We start from the raw sequence: 19,741 nt of genomic DNA, 5'->3' as shown, positions 1-19,741 counted from the left end.
AAGTACATATATGTCGCCAACATGGAAGAGCTGTAGTGGACCTTTTATCTCTTTTCTTTAGCATAGCCTCATGTAAGGCACATAGGAGGTTCTGGCTAGACAAAAGTTCAACAAATATTTTTTGAACATCTCTGTGGCAGGCACTATTCTAAGCACTGGAGATATAACAGTGAACAAAAGAAACCTCTGCTCTGAAAAAGGTTATATTCAAGTAAAGGCAATGTACATTAAACAAATAAAGAAATGAAATAGAATATGAGGGGAAAGTGGTATAATTTTTAATAGGTTGGTTGAGGAAAGCCTCACTGTGAAGTTATGTTGAGCAAGAACCTCAAAGAGGTGAAGGAGTGAGTGATAGGAATATGACTATGGGGAAGAACTTTCTGTGCAGGAAGAAAAGCAAGAACAAGGAACCTGAGGCCATATAATCAATGGTATGGAATGCTCAAGGGACAGCAAGAAGGCTAGTGTAGCTAGACAGGAATGAGCAAGAACTAGAGCAACAGAAGATGGGATGAGAAAGGTAAAAAAGGAGTATTTGTGAGGAAGGGACATTCAGTAGGGGAGGCCAGAACATTTAGGGTCTTGCAGGCCATTGGAAAGACTACATATAACTGACTGAGAGGAGAGGAAAGGGTATGGTAGCAAGATCTAACTTTAATTTTGAAAGAATTTTTCTAGCGACTGTGTTGAGAAGAGACTGTAGGGGGAGAAAAACAGAAGATCTAATAAGAGGCTAATGCAATAATCCAGACTAGACATGATGGTGGCTACCCCTGCTAGTATAAGAGGTAATGAGAAGGGCTTGTCTAAATTAGCATCGCCAGCTTTATCCGAACACCATAGACTCAGTGGCTTAAACAGAAGAAATGTATTTCTCACAATTCTGAAGATTGCAAGTCTGAGATCAGGGTACCAGCAGGGTTGGATTCTAGTAAGAACTCTCTTCCTGGTTTTCAGATGGTTATCTTTTTGCTGGGTCCTCACATGGCAGAGGGAGAGAAAGAAGTAAACTTTTATAAGGACACTGATCCTGTCGTGTGGGTTCCACCCTCTTGACCTAATTAACTCCCAATTACTCCATCCCCAAATATCATCTCTTGAGGATTAGGGTTTCAATGTATGAATTGGATGGAGGGGCACAAACATGCAGTACTAGAGGCAAAAAGAATTTACTTCTGGGTATTTACTTTATGGGTGTGGGCTGTAAGAAGGATGAATCAATACATTTTGTTAAAACGAAATTGAAGATATAATTTATAACCACTGAAGTTAAAAATCACTTTTTTAGAACATCAAAAATACTGCTTTGTTTTCTTCATTTTAATTTGGATTTCTCCAACAGTGGTGTTTAATAAATTAAAATAAGTTCCACTTTTCAGCTGGCTTCCTGGAAATGCTATGTTTCAGAATGTCTGGCCTTTCCCTTCACAGTTAGCCTATGTTATTCAATTGGAAATAAATAATAGCTTATCATCATGACCATCTCAGCCCATTACCTATCTACTTATAAATCAGTCAATGACATTAACTTAAAAAAAATATTGTCTGTACTGCTCTAATAATCTGATGTGATAACCAAGTTAGAAAATGATGCTTTATCAGTATAATGATGCTAACGTTAAAAGGATTAAGAAGTACCAATTGGTATAGAGAAAAGATAGGTACTTTTTTATGATAACGATATTGTTTTAAGTAAAGAAAAAAAGCTATTTTAATTCTGTGTACATATACACATTATGTAGTTCTGTGAGTAAGCATTTTTCCTTTAACTTCTGCTTTTTCTTAGATGTTCTTGGCAGCCCTGTCATTCAGCTTTATTTGTAAGTCATTTGCTGCAGCCATTATGAAAAGCAACATCACTCAAATAGAAAGGAGATTTGAAATACCGTCCTCTATTGCTGGCCTCATAGATGGAAGCTTTGAAATTGGTAATTTTTATTTCTATTTTGATTAGTAGTTAGTAACCAGATTTTCAGAGGTGAAAGCTGTTCAGACGTGCTCTACTCCGGTGGTTCTCACCAAGGGGTAAATTTGCCCCTGGAGGCAATTTGACAATATCTGGAGACATTTTTGATTGTCATAACTGAGGGGAGAAGAGATGCTAATAGCACCTACAAGCAGTCAAGGTCAGGGATGCTGCTAAACATCTTACAATGTACAGTCAGGCCCACAACAAAGAATTATCCATTCCAGAATGTCAATAGTACAGAGGTTGAAAAACCCAGATTGACACAATCTCTTTATTTGTGAACAGATACTTTGCAGGACTTGACCTTCCCTGTCTCAAGATTCCCTAGTGTAAAAAGGGTTGGGGAGAGGATTATGATTCTTATGATTTGAGGAGCAAGGAACAGCTTTGGAGAAAATGATGTTACATTTCTACTGTTTACATGGGTATAAAATTTGGGGTTAAAAGTCTCTTTTTTTAGATTGAATATGTTGCTTTGTTGTTTTCATTTTAATTTAGATTTCTCCAATAATAGTGAGGTTTTCTATAATTATTGAACATTGTTTTATTTTATGAATTGGCAGCTCATTACTTCTGCCCACTTTTCTTTTTAAAAAGATTTTTATTAAAATATAGCTAACATAAAATATGACATTAGTTTCAGGTATACATCATAGTTATTCAACAGTATCCACTTGGCACTATACTGAGTTATTATCACATTGTTGATTATGTTCCCTATTCTAAAGAAATGATCATCGTGATAAGTCCAGCAACCATCTGACACTACCACGCTATCACAATATTATTAACTGTATTTCCTACGCTGTATATTGCAATCCCCAAGACTTGTTTGTTTTATTTCTGGAAATTTTGACCTCTTATTCTTTATCTTTCCAATCCTTTTAAAATTTTTCAATTAGAGTTGACATTCAATATTATTTTGTATTAGTTTCAGGTATACAGCATAGTGGTTAGACATTTTTATAATTTAGGAACTGATCGCCCTGACTAGTACCCACCTGGCACTATCCATAATTACCATATTATTGATTGTATATGCTCTACTTTACATCCCCATGACCATTTTGTAACCATCAATTTGTATTTCTTAATCCCTTCATCTTTTTCACCCTGCCCCCAAACTCCCTCCCATCTATCACCCCAATAGATTTATTACCCATCTGACACCATACATAGTTATTACAATATTATTGACTATATTCCTTATGCTATACCTACATCCCCATAACTACTGTGTAACAATCAAAATGTACTTCTTAATCCCTCCTCCTTTTAACTTACTCCCAACCCCCTTCCCATCTGGCAACCATCAAAATTTTCTCTGTATCTGAGTTTGTTTCTGTTTCGTTTGCTTGTTTTATTCTTTAGATTCTACTTATAAGTGACATCATATGACACTTGTCTTTCATTGTCTGACTTACTACTCTCAGCACAATACCCTCTATGTCCATCCATGTCGTCGCAGATGGCAAGATTTTGTTCTTTTTTACCTCTGAGTAATATTCCATTATATGTACGTACCACCTCTTCTTTATCCAGTCATCCATTCAGGACACACAGGTTGTCTTCATATCTTGGTTATTGTAAAAATAATGCTTCAATGAACATATGGATGAGCATGTCCCCTCGAATTAGCATTTTGGGTTTCTTCAGATAATTACCCAGAAGTGGGATTGCTAGGTACTTTTTTGTCTCTTGTTATAGTCTGTTTTAAAGTCTATTTTGTCTGGTATAAGTATTGCTACGCCAGATTTCTTGCTTCTTTCCATTTTCATGAAATATCTTCTTACATCCCTTTGCTTTCAGTCTATGTGTATCTCTCAATCTGAAGTGAATATCTTGTAAGCAGCATATGTAAGGGTCTTGTTTTCTAATCCATTCAGCCACCCTATCTTTTGATTGGAGCATTTACATTGAAAGTAATTGTTGATAGGTATGTATTTATTGCCATTTTGTTATTCATGTTTTTTTTGTTTTTTATTTTTTTCATTTTAAAGAAGTCCCTCTAAGATTCCTTGTAATACTGGTTTGGTGGTAATGAACTCCTTTAGTTTTTTCTTGTCTGGGACTTTCTCTATCTCTCCGTCGATTCTAAATGACAGCTTTTCTGGGTAGTTGTAAGTCCTTTCTTTTCATCACTTTGAATATTTCCTGCTAGTCCCTTCTGGCCTGCAAAGTTTCTGTTGAGAAATCAGAGTTGGTGGCCTTATGGAAGCTCCCTTGTAGGTCACTAACTGTTTTACTCTTGCTGTTTTTAAGATTTTGTCTTTAACCGTTGGCATTTTAATTATGATGTGTCTTGTTGTGATCCTCCTTGGGTTCATCTTGTTTGGAACTCTCTTGGCTCATACGTCCATTTCCTTCACTGGGTTAGGGAAGTTTCCATCATTATTTCTTCAAATAGGCTTTCAATTCCTTGTTCTCTCTCTTCTTCTTCTGGTACCCCTATAATGCGAATATTAGTATGCTTGAGATTGTCCCAGAGGCCCCTAAACTATCCTCATTTTTCTGGATTCTTCTTTCTTTTTGCTATTCTGATTGGGTGTTTTCTGCTATCTTATCTTCTAAATCACTGATTTGACGCTCTTCTTCATGTAATCTGTTAATTCCCTGTGATGTGTTTTTTATTTCTGTTATTGTAGTCTTTATTTCTGACTGATTCTATTTTATGTTTTCTGTCTCCTTTTTTACATGTCCTATCTCTTTGTTGGAGTTCTCCTTGAGATCACTGAGCATCCTTATAACCAATGTTTGGAAATCTGCATCTGATAGATTACTTTTCTACATATTGTTTAGTTCTTTTTTTGGGAGCTTTGTTCTGTTCTTTTATTTGGAACATGTATTTGTCTCCCCATTTTGGCTGCCTCCTTGTGTTTGTTTCTGTGTATTAGGTAGGGCTGCTATGTCTCCCGGTCTCAGTAGAGTGGCCTTATGTAGTATGTGTGCTGTGGGGCTCAGTGGTGCAGTCTTCCTGGTTCCTGAGCCATGCACTCCAGGTATGCCTGTTGTGTGTGTTGTGTTTGCCCACCTTTGTTGTTGAGCCTTGGTTACTATCTGCATATCAGTGGGAGGAACTGACCCTCGGGCTCCTTAGTCGTGAGGACTGGCCTTTACTACAGTGGAGGAGTTGTGGTGCAGGGGCTGACCCTATAGAGCAAGATCTGCCTCAGCACAGCTCTGGTGCCTGCCCAATCTGCCCCTTGGGTGTGTCATCTTTGGAGGTGGCTGTGTTACTCTCCAGCTGGTTTTGAAGATGGCTGCTAGGGGCACAAGCCCCTGAACCACTTCAGAGGTGACACGCTGCAGGTCAAGTTTAGCCACAGCCCATGCCCCACCTGGGGGGCCATCTGGTAGGAGGCACAAAGAAATACACAGATGGCCACCACCCATGCTGTGCTTGGATGTGTTTGGAGAGGATAAGCCATGAACCAAGGCTGGCTGCCTCTATTGCTGGGGTTCTGGCTGCTCAGCCAGAGGTACAGGACATGCTGAAGCCAGATGTTGCTTGTCTGGGTTCTGTGAACCTTTGAGAGACCCTAGGAAAGTCTGCAGCATGAGCCAAGGCAGGCAGTTTGTACAAAAAAGCCACTGAAAGCAGCTTGGGTGTGCCTGACTGTTGGATGTGGCAGGGTCTTAAATCACCAGGATGTGGTGAACGAACTGCATTAGCTAGCTTCAGGGAGACTCAGATATAGCAGCCACCTATGCCTGCATGCTGGGAAGGGAGAGGGCTCAACAAAGAAACAATGGTCTCCACCAGCTCTTCCATCCAGGAGAAAGCTGCCCCTCTAGCCCCTGTCTTTAAGCCAGACAACTCAGTTTTCCACCGTATGTCCCTGCCGCCTTTCCAGCTGCTGCCTCAGGCTGGGGCTCAGAGCCAGTGATTCCATCAGTGGGTAAGTCTTTGTGCCATCCCTTTAAGAAGAGTAGTTAGGAGTGAAGCCACCTGCTGTCTCAGTCACAATCTCCACTATTTTTCACAGCCAAAAATTATGGGGACTTCTCTCCCTGGCACTGGAATCCTGGGCTGGAAAGAGCCTGGGACCCCTCATTCCTCCAGGGGGCACCTCTGCAGTCAAGATATCCCTCCCAATTTTTAATGGTCATATGTGGATGTGGTCAGCCTGTTCAGTGTCTGCCCCTCCTACCAGTCTCAAGGTGGCTTCGTCTGCATGCCTTTAGTTGTAGGGCTTCAGTTTAGCAAGATTTTAGCCGATTCTCAGTGATGGTTGTTTTGTAATTTAGTTGCAATTTTGATGTGTTCATGAGAGCAGGTAAGCACAGTACTTACCTACTGTGTCATCTTGACCAAAACCCATTATTTTTTGTTACTATGTAATAACTTAAAAGGACTCAAAATTAAGTCTGCTGTCTTCTAACTTTATTTAAAATATATTTAGATATTAAGTATTTTTTTAAAAATTGTATAAAAGAAGACCCATCTATTTGTTATTAATTTTGTCTTTTCATGATTCAGAAAATATTACACCCTAAATGTCCTTCACTTTTTCCTCTCCCTGGTTTAATGAAATCATTTATGCTTTAGTATTAGACTGTTATTAGCTTTAAATTGTAATTTCCTGTATGTCTTTTTTATTAGAAATTGATTATTAATATTTTTGTTAAGCCTTATAGCTATTTAACAGTAAGTATTTGGATGTGGTTATAAGTTTTATAAGTTTCTTTTATTACCACTCTTTCTTGAATCTTCTGACTTCAAGTCTCATATTTAGTTTATCTGAAGTATATCTGCCATTAGTTATTTTTTTCCAGAAATAATTGAAAGCATGACATAGTATCTGAACCCTTGCTTGCTGGAAAATATATTTATTTGGTGATTTTCTTCCTATGAGTTTTTCTTCCTAAAATGTTACCTTTTTTCCTTATGTTCCATCAATGTTCTCTGATGCCATCTTCCATCTTAACATTTCAAGCCCCAATATGTACATTTTTTCTATGATATTTTTAATTTACAATAATACTTTATTGTTGTCTTATTATTTTTAGTCTGCTTGTTCTTATTTTATGGATTCCCTTGTACCTGTAGAGATACTAACTAGATTTTTTCCGAAGTTTCTTCTCTTTTTAGTTTCCTTATTTAACTGTTTCTTTATCGGTTGCTTTATATGCCAGTTCACTTTGGTGCTTTTATTTCATGCTATTTTTTTTCCACATCAAATGTTCAGTAATTTTTGGTTGTTGTCTGTTTGTTATTATATATATTGCTCTGGGTGGACCAGAATTGACTGTCACTCCTGCATTTGGAATGTTCTTCTTTCCCTTTTAATCTAAATAATTTGTCCTCAACATTAAATCTCAAGTGTCCCCTCCTCCAGAAAATTTTTCTGAAACCCTTAATTAATTTAAGCTCTCCCTTTCTGTGGTCTATCTTATTACTGGCATGTACATTTCTTGAGGATAGATACCATGGTTCATTCTTTTTTTATATTCCTGGCAAATAACACCGTGGCCGGTACTTAACTGAATTTGAAGAATGCTAGAAGTGAATGAATAAATGTATGAATGAATGCCTTTCCCTCAGGTCAGGAATATTCCCTCCATTTTTTTCTTCATTCCAATATAAACCAGTTAACTCCAAATTCTTCAATAAAATTTTGCTTCACTAATATTGCCAAGTAATTCAGGTGTTTTCTTTTGTGTATCTGAAACCTATTCTGTGTATTATTAATACCATAAACCTTTATAGTGAATAGTTTAATGTAAGTGAGTTTCATCTTCTTAATTAAATTATATGGTCTTATGTTCTATTTTCATTCATTCTGGGGCCTTCCATTCTACTGGACATAAAACTGGACTCAGTCAACATTTGCTATAATAAATCATATAAAAATGATTTTGTTCTTTTTCTAGGAAATTTGCTTGTGATTGTATTTGTGAGTTACTTTGGATCCAAACTACACAGACCAAAGATAATTGGAATTGGTTGTTTCATTATGGGAACTGGAAGTATTTTGACTGCTTTGCCACATTTCTTCATGAAATCGTAAGTGTTAAACAATTCAGTGCAATTAATTGCCATCTACTTGTAAATTAGTAGTACAATTTTATTTTCTGCTTTTAAATAGTAGTCACCTTTTGAGAAGACTATCCACTAAGTATATGTAGAAATGAAATTGATTTTTTGGTGTGATAATTAGTTTATTGATTTATTCACTCTGGCTTTCACTGAATTTGAAATACAAATAGTACTAAAGAAGGTCTACAATTGCATAGGAAATAAGTAAGATCTTTTTGACTTTTTAATACAATATATATATTTCATATCTTTGCCTACAAGATTTTATTACATTCAATAAACTTTGCCACTCAATATACTGCAGTATGGGTTTTCTCACTACCATATCCATTGAGATTGTTCTTCTTAAGGTCACCATGAAGTTATGATTAGAGTCAGACACTAATGACAGAAAAACCTGAAATAGTGGTAGTTTAAATAAGATAGAAGCAAGTTTATTTTTCACATAAAAGTTAAAGTAGCCATCCCAGGAATGGTAAGTTCCTGCTTATTTTTATCATATTGCTCTGCCTTGCATGGCCTCGACTTTATGGTCCAAATTGTAACAATGCTGTTCTAAGCAAAAGGATGGAAGAAGGTAAAAGAAAGAAGAAGAAATAGAGTGTACAGAGGCTGGGGCTTCAGAAATAATTTCAGAAGCATAACACTTCTATTGATTTGACATTGGCCAGACTTTATTACATTTTATATCCAGATATAGACATTGGAAAAAATAGGCTTTATTTCAGGCTGCCATGCTACCAGCTACTAGCTAAATCCCACCTTCTATTGCAATGGAAAAAGGGAAGAATGGATATTGAGAGACAATGAGCACGTACTGCTACAGACGTTAGTTATGTACTTGTCGCAAAAGCCGATAGTCATGCCTTTAGCTACCATATTAATTCCTTTTTTTTCTTCTCTATATTTGACCCTCATAAGTACATTTTTCTTCCTGGTACTGCTCCTTCTTACTTTCATTGTATTAGTCTCTCAATTTATTTCCTATCTTTGTGGCTTCTTCCTCATGCCCATCTTTTTGTTCTGCTGCTGACACCATAATGTCAGTCCCCCTCAGGTCCCTCTTCAACCTGCTTCACTTTTCATTCTAGATGATTTGTATGGAGTAAATGCAACTATCAGCTATACATGATATTACACTCAAGATCTATATATAATCAACCACCTCATAGGTGTCTCAAAACTAACATTCTACAAACATTTCCCATCCATATATTCAAAACTGAATTCATCCCTGTGCCAAAATCAGCTCAGGTTTTTCTGTTACTCTTTCAGCAATGATTCATTTAACCACAGAGAAACTCAAACCAAAGTCCAGGGCATCATCCTAGACTCCTTCTTTATTTCAACACAGATGACAGGTGGTCACCAAATCTTGCTTATTCTATCTCCTATCTGTCAAAGTTGTACCCTCCTTTCAACCACTGTCCCTAACCTAGTTGAGGCTGCCCTCATCTCTGACCTGGACTTCTTGTCTCCTTTCTCAACTCCAATCTAACTTATATAGTATACTAGAATATTCACTTTAAAATACAAATCTAATTATTTTAGTCCTGCTTAAAAGTCCCAGTTTTCTAGAGCAGTGTTTTTTCAAACTTCAGATTCTGAACCACTATTGGACCAAAAAAACTGATTCAGATTATTGAGACCAATAATTTTTTAATAGAGTATGATAGAACAGAATAAGATAAAATAGAAGAATATACAATGTAAGTGGGAACAAATATAGTTCTGTAAAACGTTTGGTTGTATATTTGTGAGCATGTCTGTGTGTGTGTGTGTGTGTGTGTGCACCCATATATGTATGTATTGTGATTGTGGTGCAAAATGCATTTCTTACTGTTGGTCACAGTCAAAAATATTAAATGCCTCTTGCTGATAGATGAATATCTAAACTCATTTACATATACAGGTTGATCATTGGTTTGGTCCTTGACTATCTTTCTAACTTCATCTCATATGACTCTGCACCATTGAGGACCACACTCCATACCTGCAGTTTTCTAAATGTGCCCTAATACGTCACACGTTTGCACATGGTGTTTTTGACAACCTTGAATACTTTTTCTGCTTTCTCTACCTATTACACTCCTATCTATCTTCAAGATTCATCTCACATGTCATCTTCACTGGGAAATCTTCTCTAATCCACCCCTTCCCCAACTTCAAGTAAAGCTGATCATTGTTTTTTTCTTTGTAACAACTCAGGACCTGCTCTACTAAATTTATATCTTCTATCTTAGAGAGTATAAAATTCCGTAAGTACAAAAACTGTGTGTTTTATTTCTTGTTCTTTGGAGTTTAATATAATGCCTGGCATGCAATAGGCTGCCCTTGGAACTCACGCGTTACCTCAGTTTGTTAGATATCAGCATTAGTCCCTATTCTAGCTCCATCTCTGTTTTTCATATTAAGTTCCTCCTCATCAAATTGAAATGGAGTAAAACTTTTTAAACTAACTTTTGAAGAGTCAGGCTTCGGACTCTGTGTGTGTGTGTGTGTGTGTATGAAAGATAATCAGACAGATTATTGACAGAAAATGTAGATTAATCAGCATGTATTACACATTGATTTGGAAAACAATGCTCTAAATTTTATTAAATGTTATCATAAAGTTTATCAGACAGTTCAGATTGTGACCATCTTTGCAGTTAATTCAAAGGGATGGATAGATACAGTTAGAAGTTTAAAAAACATAAAACCAGGATATTTCAATCTTGACCAGAATATAAGCACTCCTAGAATGATAGTAACATGATAATCTACCTTGCCTGGACAGTACTAATGATATTTCTTAGTGAACACTCTCATTTCACTTTTATTCATTACCTCTCCTAAAATACAGGCTGGGAAATTCACAGAGAGGATTCTAATAATTTGGAGGAGAGAATGGTGCAAATAAAGGGGAAAAGTCCTCTGTGTTTTTGGGAAAAGTAAAAATATTCAATAGATAAGCAACATTTTAAATCTAGTGATGTCCTTACAGTTACAAGTTTTCTGAAGAAACCAATATGAATCTATCAAGTAATTCAACATCAAGCTTATCCACCTGTCAAATTAATCAACATTTGTTACTCAATAACACATCATCTGAGATACTGGGCAAAGGTAAGAATTGAAATGACATTAGTGAATATTAGTATGACTAATAAAGATTCTAAAATTAATCATTGTAATTACATCTGTAAAATTGCAATAATCATCAGCAAAATTGATTTAAAACAAATAGGAAAAAATTCAGCTTACAATAGTGTATAGAACTAATAAAGCTTTTAGAAGTAATAAAAAGGGGAACATATTGATAGGAAATTGGCAAAGAATATATGCATTTAAGATAAAGAAGAGGGTGGACATCAGAAACATGGTGGCTTGAGGAGACCTCCCCTAGCAGTTACAACAAGTTGGACAGCTATAACGCAACAAAGAATTCCCTGTGCAACAAACAAACATGTCTGAGAGATACATATATTGAAATATCTGAAGGTAGGCAAATTGGGCAAACCAGAGCAAAGCAAAAGGAGAAGAGCAGAGATGGGTTAGAAGACACAACCTGTAGCTCACTGCCATGGATATAGTTCAGAGTTCACTGTGGGTCCCAGGAAAGGGGAGAATTCAGGGTGCAGTTGCACTCTCTGTGGCCCCAAACATACAAGCCTGAGTGACCAGCATATAATATGGCTGAATCCAGCAATCAGGGCAGAAAACTCCAGGAAAAGACCAAAAACAGAAGTGTGGTAGCTATGGGCTAGCAGTCCTCACTGCCAGGCAAAAACAAAGCCACAGAGCCTGGCCACCAAACCCCACCAGAAGAAACTGTAGTGGTGAGTGTCAGGTTAAAGAGCAGAATATCTACAGCCCTGAGAAGTAGAGAGACTGTTTCTGAGAGGAAGACACACACTGAGGCTAATCCCAGTGACAAAAGTGAAGATATAGAGGTGAGGCAGCTGTGGTCTGGCAGTTGCCATTATGCAGAAGAGAAAAAAGCCAAAAACACTAGCAGCCTTTCCCAGTCCACCCTGCCCCCCACCCTTCATGGCTGATCACAGTAGGGGCACCCAGAGCTCCTCAGGCAGCACAGCTCTACATTTGGTTGCAGGGACAGCACTGGGATCAGGGACTCAGAACCCCATTGCCCTCTACATTTTCCCATGAGGGTGGTGTCCTGAGACCAAGGTGACCTGGTCACAGAGGAGTAACCCACCTCCCCAGGGGTTACATGGGATCTCCCACCACCCAGCAGAGATCCAAAAGCAAAAAATAAAACTCTCCAATATTACCTACTGGAAAACAAAAAAGACCTCTTCTTATCAACCTGCTACAGAATTCTTTCCCATAGACATGTAGGAAAAGAAATAATCCATCAATTACCATGAACCACCAAAGTAACAAGGCAGCTCAGAAAGAATTTTTTTTAAAAATCAAGAAAATAAACTTAAAGACATGGAAATATGTGACTTAAATGACAGAGAATTCAAGATTGCTGTTCTGAAAAAAACTCAACAAGATGAAAGAAAACTCAGATAAACAATTTAATGAACTCAGAAATAATAGCAATGAACAAAATGAATACTTTACCAGAGATTGAGTTTTAAAAAATAAAAAAAATAAAATAAAAATTCTGGAGCTGAAAAATTCAATAAAAGAGATGAAAAATGAAATAGTGAGCTTAGGAAATAGAGCCGACCAGATGGATGAAAGAATGATATTGAAGATAGAAATCTGAAAATGACACAGATGGATGAAGAGAGAGACTTGAGAGTTATAAGAAATGAAAGAACTGTACAAGAATTATCTGACTCAATCAGAAAGAGCAATACAGGAATAATGGGTATACCAGAAGGAGAAGGAGGGAACAGAGAGCATATTCACACAATTAATGAGAACTTCCCAAACCTATGGAAAGAACTAGATCCTTGGATCCAAGAAGAAAACAGAACACCTAGTTATCTCAATCCTAAAAGGCCTTCTCCAAGGCACATTATATTGCAACTGTCAAAAATTAATGGCCAAGAAAGAATTCTCAAGGCAGCTAGGGAAAAGAAGACTGTAACTTATAAAGGAAAGCCCATTAGATTGTCATCATATTTTTCAGCAGAAACTCTACAAGGTAGGAGGAAGTGGAATCAAGTATTCAAACTATTGAAAGAGAGAAATTACCAGGCAAGAATAATACATCCAGGATATACATAATATATCCTTTAGGTATGGAAGAGTAATAAAGACATTTGCAGGTACAAATAATCTGAGGGAGTTTTCCACAACAAGGCCTGAATTACAGGAAATATTAAAGGAAGTTATTCTAACTAAAACAAAAAAACCAAAAGGATACAGAACTATGAGTAAGATGACTAACAGACAGAAGCAGGAAATGGTAACCCCTACACAGAATAGGGCATGATACACTTAAATATAACATAAAGATTAAAGGAGATAAAAACATTTAAAAAAGGAAAAGAGGAGAAGACAATTTGCTTCTGCAACTTGGAAATGAACTTAGGGCATAAATAGGGATAATTTGTGACAACAAAAACATAAAAGAGGAGTAGTAAAGGTCTGAATTTGCAAAGGGGAATGAAGCTAAGATGCATGCTGAAGGAAAAATAGCTACTGTAAATGTGAAATTTTCTTTTACCTAAACACAATGGTAACCACTCAAAAAAAAAAAAAAGAATTTCAGAACTAAGATACATAATATAAAACAGAGGAAACGGAGGAATAAATCATAGAAGTCCACCAAACTAAAATAACAGAGAGAAACACAAAGGCAAAGAAACAATGGCGACACCAAACTATAGGAAAACAAAAGATAAAATGGCTATAGGAAATCCTCATATATATTAATAATCACCCTAAATGTAGATGGATTGAACTTATCAGAAAAAAAAGTCACTAAATAGTAGATTGGATCAAAAAACAAAACCCAACCATATGCTGCCTTTAAGAGACACATCTGACCCACAAGGACAAATATAGACTCAAAGTGAAAGTGTGGAATAAAGTACTCCAAATAAATGGCATTCAGAGAAAAGTAGGTGTAACCATACTTATGTCTGATGAAATAGACTTCAAGATAAAAAAGGTAACAAGAGACAAAGATGGACATTTCATAATGATAACAGGGACAATTCATCAAGAAGACATAACACCAATATATATGCTCCCAATTAGAACCCACCAAAATATATAAAGTAGCCACTAAAAAAACTAAAGGAGAAAACTGACAAAAACACAATTATTGTAGGGGACCTAAATACCTCATTGACAGTTATAGATAAATCATCCAAACAGAAAGTCAGTAAGGAACTATCAGCCTTAAATGACACATTAGACCAAATGGACACAATCAACATTTACAGTACCTTTCATCCCAGGACACCAGACTATATTCTTTTCTAGTGCACATGGAACATTCTCAAGAATAGACCATATATTGGGACACAAAACTAGCTTCAAAAATATTAAGAAGATTGGAATGATAGCAAGCATATTCTCTGACCACAATACTTTGAAATTGGAGAGCAACTGCAAAAACAAAGCAGGAAGAACTACAAATATGTGGAGATTAAAGAACATCCTACTAAAGAAAAACTGGATCAAAGAAGAAATAAAAGGAGACATCAAAAGATACATAGAAACACATTATTGGGATACAAAAGTGGTAATAAGAGAGAAATTTATATCATTACAAACCTATCTCAAGAAACTAGTACAATCTCAAATAAACAACCCAGCATTATATCTTATAGAACTAGAAAAAGAAGAACAAATGAAAACCAGTCAGCAGAAGAAAGGGAATAAGAAAAAATTAGAGCAGAATTAATTGAAAAAGAGGACAAAAAGATAATAGAAAAAATGTGACAAAGAGCTGGTTCTTTGAAATGATTAATAAAATTAACAAACTCCTGGCTACACTCACTAAGGAAAAAAAGAGAAAAGACACAAATAAAATAAGAAATGAAAGAGAAGTTACAATGGATACCACAGAAATAAAAAGGATTGTGCAAGAATACTATGGAAGATTCTATGCCACAAAAATTCAATAACCTAGACAAAATGGACAAGTTCTTAAAAATGTATAAATTTCCTACACTGAATCACAAAGAACATCTAATTAGACCAATCAACAAAAAGAAAATTGAAGCAATCATCCCAAACCTTCCCAAAAGCAGAAGTCCAGGACCAGATGGCTTCACTAGTGAATTCTACCAAACATTGAAAGATGATTTATTACCTGTCCTTCTCAAACTCTTCCAAAAAAATTGAAGGAGAAGCAATACTTCCTACCATGTTTCCCCAAAATAAGACTTAGCCGAAAGCCTAGTGTCTTCTGGATGCATTAGAGCTGATTGTCCGGCTAGGTGTTATTTTCGGGAAACACAATAACTCATTTTATGAGGCGAACATTACCCTGATACCAAAACCTGGTAAGAATAACATAAAAACGAAAACTACAGACCAATATTTGTGATGAATACAGATGCAAAAATCCTAAACAAAATACTAGCAAATCAAATACAACAATACATTAAAAAGATTATACATCACAATCAAGTGGGATTCATTCCAGGGGCACAAGGATGGTTCAACATACACAAATCTACTAATGTGATACACCACACAAACAAAATAAGTGATAAAAATCATATGTTCATATCAATAGATACAGAAAAAGCATTTGACAAAATACATCATTTATGACTAAAACATTTAATGAAATGAGTATAGAAGGAAGGTACCTTAACATAATAAGGCTATATATGACAACCCCCCAGCTAATATCATATTTATTGGGGAAAACCTGAAGGCTTTCCTTCTAAGATCAGGAACAAAACAAGGATGTCCCCTCTCACCACTGTTATTCAACATAGTGTTGGAAGTCCTAGGCATAGCAATCAGGCAAGAGAAAGAAATAAAAGCCATCAAAATTGGGAACGCAAAAGTCAAATTGTCACTTTTGGTAGATGACATTATTCTTTGTAGAGAAAACCCTAAAGACTCCAGCAAAAGACAATTAGAAACTATAAATAAATATAGTAAACTTGCAGGATACAAAAACCCATTGCATTCCTATATATTAACAATGAAATTTCAGAAAAAAAAGAAATGAAAAAAATCCCTTTGCTATTGTAACAAAAAGAATAAAATGCCTAGGAATAAACTTAATAAATGATGGGAAGGACCTATACACTGAAAACTATAAGACATCATTAAAAGAAATTGAAGACACAAAGAAATGGAAAGATATTCCATGTTCATGGATTAGAAGAATCAACATAGTTAAAATGGCCATATTACACAAAGCAATATACAAATTTAATGCAATGCCCATCAAAATTCTAATGGTATTTTTTAAAGAAATAGAACAAAAAATCATTAATTTGTATGCAATCACAAAATACCCCGAATAGCCAAAGCAATCCTGAGAAAAAAGAACAAAGCCAGATGTTTCACACTCCCTGATTTCAGTTTATACTACAAAGTGACAATAATGAAAACATCGTGGTGTTGGCAGAAAAACAGACACACAGACCAATGGACTAGAACTGAGGACCAAGAAATAAACCCACATATACTGGGGGTGCCAAAAAAATGTATATACATGATTTGTATTCATCTTTTTTTATCAGTAGACAAGGTTGGACAATTAAGTTAGTGAACTCATCCTAGAAAAAGTGCTACATACCTCATTGCTGAATATCACTACAGTCACCTTTGAAGTACTCCCCTTGGGAAGTTATGCACTGATGCCCGCACCTAGTTCACCCTTCAAAGCAATTTTGGAACTCTTTTTCTGGAATGGCCATCACAGCTGTCATCATATTATCCTCAATGTCCTGAATGCCATCCAAATGTCTTCCTTTCAATATTTCCTTTATCTTTGGGTAAAGAAAGATTCATTGGGGGCTATATCAGGTGAGTAGAGAGGGTGTTCCAATAGTTATTTGTTTACTAGCTAAAACCTCCTTCACAGACAGTGCTATGTGAGCTGGTGCATTGTTGTGATGCAAGAGGAATGAATTGTTGACAAAAAGTTCAGGTTGTCTAACTTCTTCATGCAGCCTTTTCAGCTTCCAAATCGTAAACTTGGTTAACTGTTTGTCCAGCTGGTACATATTCATAATATGTCCCTCTGATATAAAAAAAGGTTAGTAACATTGTTGCAACAAGTTTCTGAACTTAATTGTCAGAATTCATATTAAATTTTAATACAGTTTCTTCCCTACTTAAAATGTGTATACATTTTTTTGGCACCCTCTGTATATATGGACAAATAATTTTCAACAATGGAGCCAAGAACATACCATGGAGAAAGGAAAGCCTCTTCAATAAACGGTGCTGGGAAAATTTGAAAGCCACATGCAAAAGAATGAAACTAGACTGCGATCTGTCACCATATACGAAAATTAACTCAAAATTGATCAAAGACCTAAATATAAGACCTGAAACAATAAACTGTATAGAAGAAAACATAGTGACTAAACTTATGGACCTTGGGTTTAGAGAAGATTTGATGAATTTGACCTTAAAGGCAAGGGAAGTAAAAGCAAAAATAAATGAATGGGACTATATCAAACTAAAAATCTTCTGCACAGCAAAAGAAAGCATCAATAAAACAAAGAGGCAACCAACCAAATGGGAGGTTTTTGCAAACACCTCCAATGAGGGTCTACTATTCAAAATAGATAAATACTCATACAATTCAACAACAAAAAATACCAAACAATCTAATTTAAAAATGGACAGAGAAGCTGAACAGACACTTTTCCCAAGAAGACATATAAATGACCAACTGCTTTATGAAAAATGCTCAAATTCACTAGCTATTAGGTAAATGCAAATTGAAACCACAATGAGATACCACCTGTTAGAATGGCTATGATCAACAAGACAAGTAATAATAAGTGTCGGAGAAGTTGTGGAATAAAAAGAACACTCATACACTGCTGCTGGGAATGTAAATTGGTACAACCACAATGGAAAATAGTATGAAGGTTCCTCAAAAAATTAAGAATAGAATTACCACACAATCCAGAAATCCCTCTTCTGGGTATTTACAAAAAAAGTCTGAAAACACTTATCCATAAAAATATAGGTACTCCTATGTTCATTTCAGCATTATTCATGGTGACCAAGACATGGAAACAACCAAAGTGTCCTTTGATTGATGATTGGATAAAAAAAGGTGTGGTACATATATACAATGGAATGTTATTACTTGGCCATAAGAAAAGATGAGACACTATCATTTGGGACAACATGGGTGGATCTTGAGATAATCATGCTAAGAGAAATGTCAGACAGAAAAAAATCGAGAACCATATGATTATATACCACATATGATTTCATTCATATGTGGTATCATTCATATGTGGTATATAAAACTGAAAGCAACAAATGAACAAGACAAACAAACAAGCAAAAACTCATAGACACAAATAACAGTGTAGTGTTTCCCAGCGGGTAAGGGTGGGGGTTGTAGAAGAGGGCAAAAGGGGTCAAATATATGGTAATGAAAGGAGAATTGACTTTGGGTGGTGAACACAAAATGCAATATATAGATGATGTATTATAGAATTGTATAGTTGAAACCTATATAATTTTAATAACCAGTGTCACCCCAGTAAAGTTAATAAAAATTAAAAACTAATATAAAGAAGAGGGAAGTGACATAAATATGCAGAAATGTATGTAACTTTATGAAAAATGCAAATTTTACACCAATTAAAGATTTTTTGCCTATTATAACACAAATCATAATGTATAATTACCAATTATCACATTAAAGTTTTTCTGCCTACTAGATAGGAAAAGATTAAAAATAAAAATAAATGAGGTATAGGAAAAGACAGATTTTATTAATATGTATTACTGGGAGTGTATAAATTACTAACTTTTTGGAAGTTAATTTTCTATATAGTAAGGAATAAAAATATGCATATCTGCTTAAATCAGTAACTTTACTAACCATTGTCAACCCAATAAACTCTAATTAAAAAATGAAGAACTTCTACTTTTGCTGATTTATACTAAGAAAATAATCAGGATGCACAAGGATTTATTTACAATCATAGTCATGGCATCCCTGTTTAACAGAGTGAAAAATTAGAAATATTTTATGAATAAAAAATAAAAGATTGATTAAGTAAACTATGAAAATTTATTCAGCATATGACTATGGTGTCATTAAAATCCTGATATTAAAAAATCTTAATAGCATTGTGAAATTATCATAATATGGTGTTAAGTACTAAAAAAGTAGATTACAGTAAGAACTGGACATTTAAGTATATAATGAACATAAGGAATATTATGCATATTTTTATGTGCACTAAAAATGTGGAAGATATATACACATACTACAAGTGGCTCTCTGTGTGTGGTTGGATTCAGATACTTTTTGCTTGTTTTCTTTGTGCTTCTCTGTATTTTCCAGTTTTGTAAGATGAATATGAGTCACTCATAATTATAAAAAAGAAAAAAATATTAAATGGAGTAATTAAGGGGTTAATGTAGTTGAATTTCTAATAGGAATGTTAAAATTAATGTTTAAAATAAAACATTCTCTTGTCTACATTGGTTGGCAAACAGAATCTGAGTCATATACATGGGTATATGTCCTAATGGGTAATATGCTTCGTGGAATTGGAGAAACTCCCATACAACCCTTGGGGATTTCTTACCTTGATGATTTTGCTGAAGAAGGAGATTCTTCTCTTTATTTAGGTAAT

General features: G+C 35.4%; 1 protein-coding gene across 6 annotated transcripts in view; it reads left to right on the top strand.

Annotated features, from left to right (window-relative positions):
• The window catches only part of LOC109450674 (solute carrier organic anion transporter family member 1B3), a 54,799-nt gene that overhangs the window by 7,703 nt on the left and 27,355 nt on the right, over positions 1 to 19,741 (top strand). For 5 of the 6 annotated variants that reach the window (XR_012494036.1, XM_074325952.1, XM_074325949.1 and 2 more), the window contains exons 3-6: positions 1,790 to 1,931; positions 7,847 to 7,979; positions 10,999 to 11,120; positions 19,602 to 19,736. Coding sequence is in view for 5 of the 6 variants with exons in the window: in XM_074325952.1 (XP_074182053.1) it covers positions 1,790 to 1,931; positions 7,847 to 7,979; positions 10,999 to 11,120; positions 19,602 to 19,736 (532 nt within the window). In the remaining variant the exon portion in view is untranslated. The remainder of the gene's footprint in view (positions 1 to 1,789; positions 1,932 to 7,846; positions 7,980 to 10,998; positions 11,121 to 19,601; positions 19,737 to 19,741) is intronic. The other variant, XM_074325951.1, reaches the window with a different exon arrangement.

This window comes from Rhinolophus sinicus, linkage group LG02, assembly GCF_036562045.2.
Source record: "Rhinolophus sinicus isolate RSC01 linkage group LG02, ASM3656204v1, whole genome shotgun sequence".
Classification (NCBI taxonomy): domain Eukaryota; kingdom Metazoa; phylum Chordata; class Mammalia; order Chiroptera; family Rhinolophidae; genus Rhinolophus; species Rhinolophus sinicus.
The sequence above is the reverse complement of the archived record's forward strand: the minus strand, read 5'-3'. Positions and strand labels throughout refer to the sequence as shown.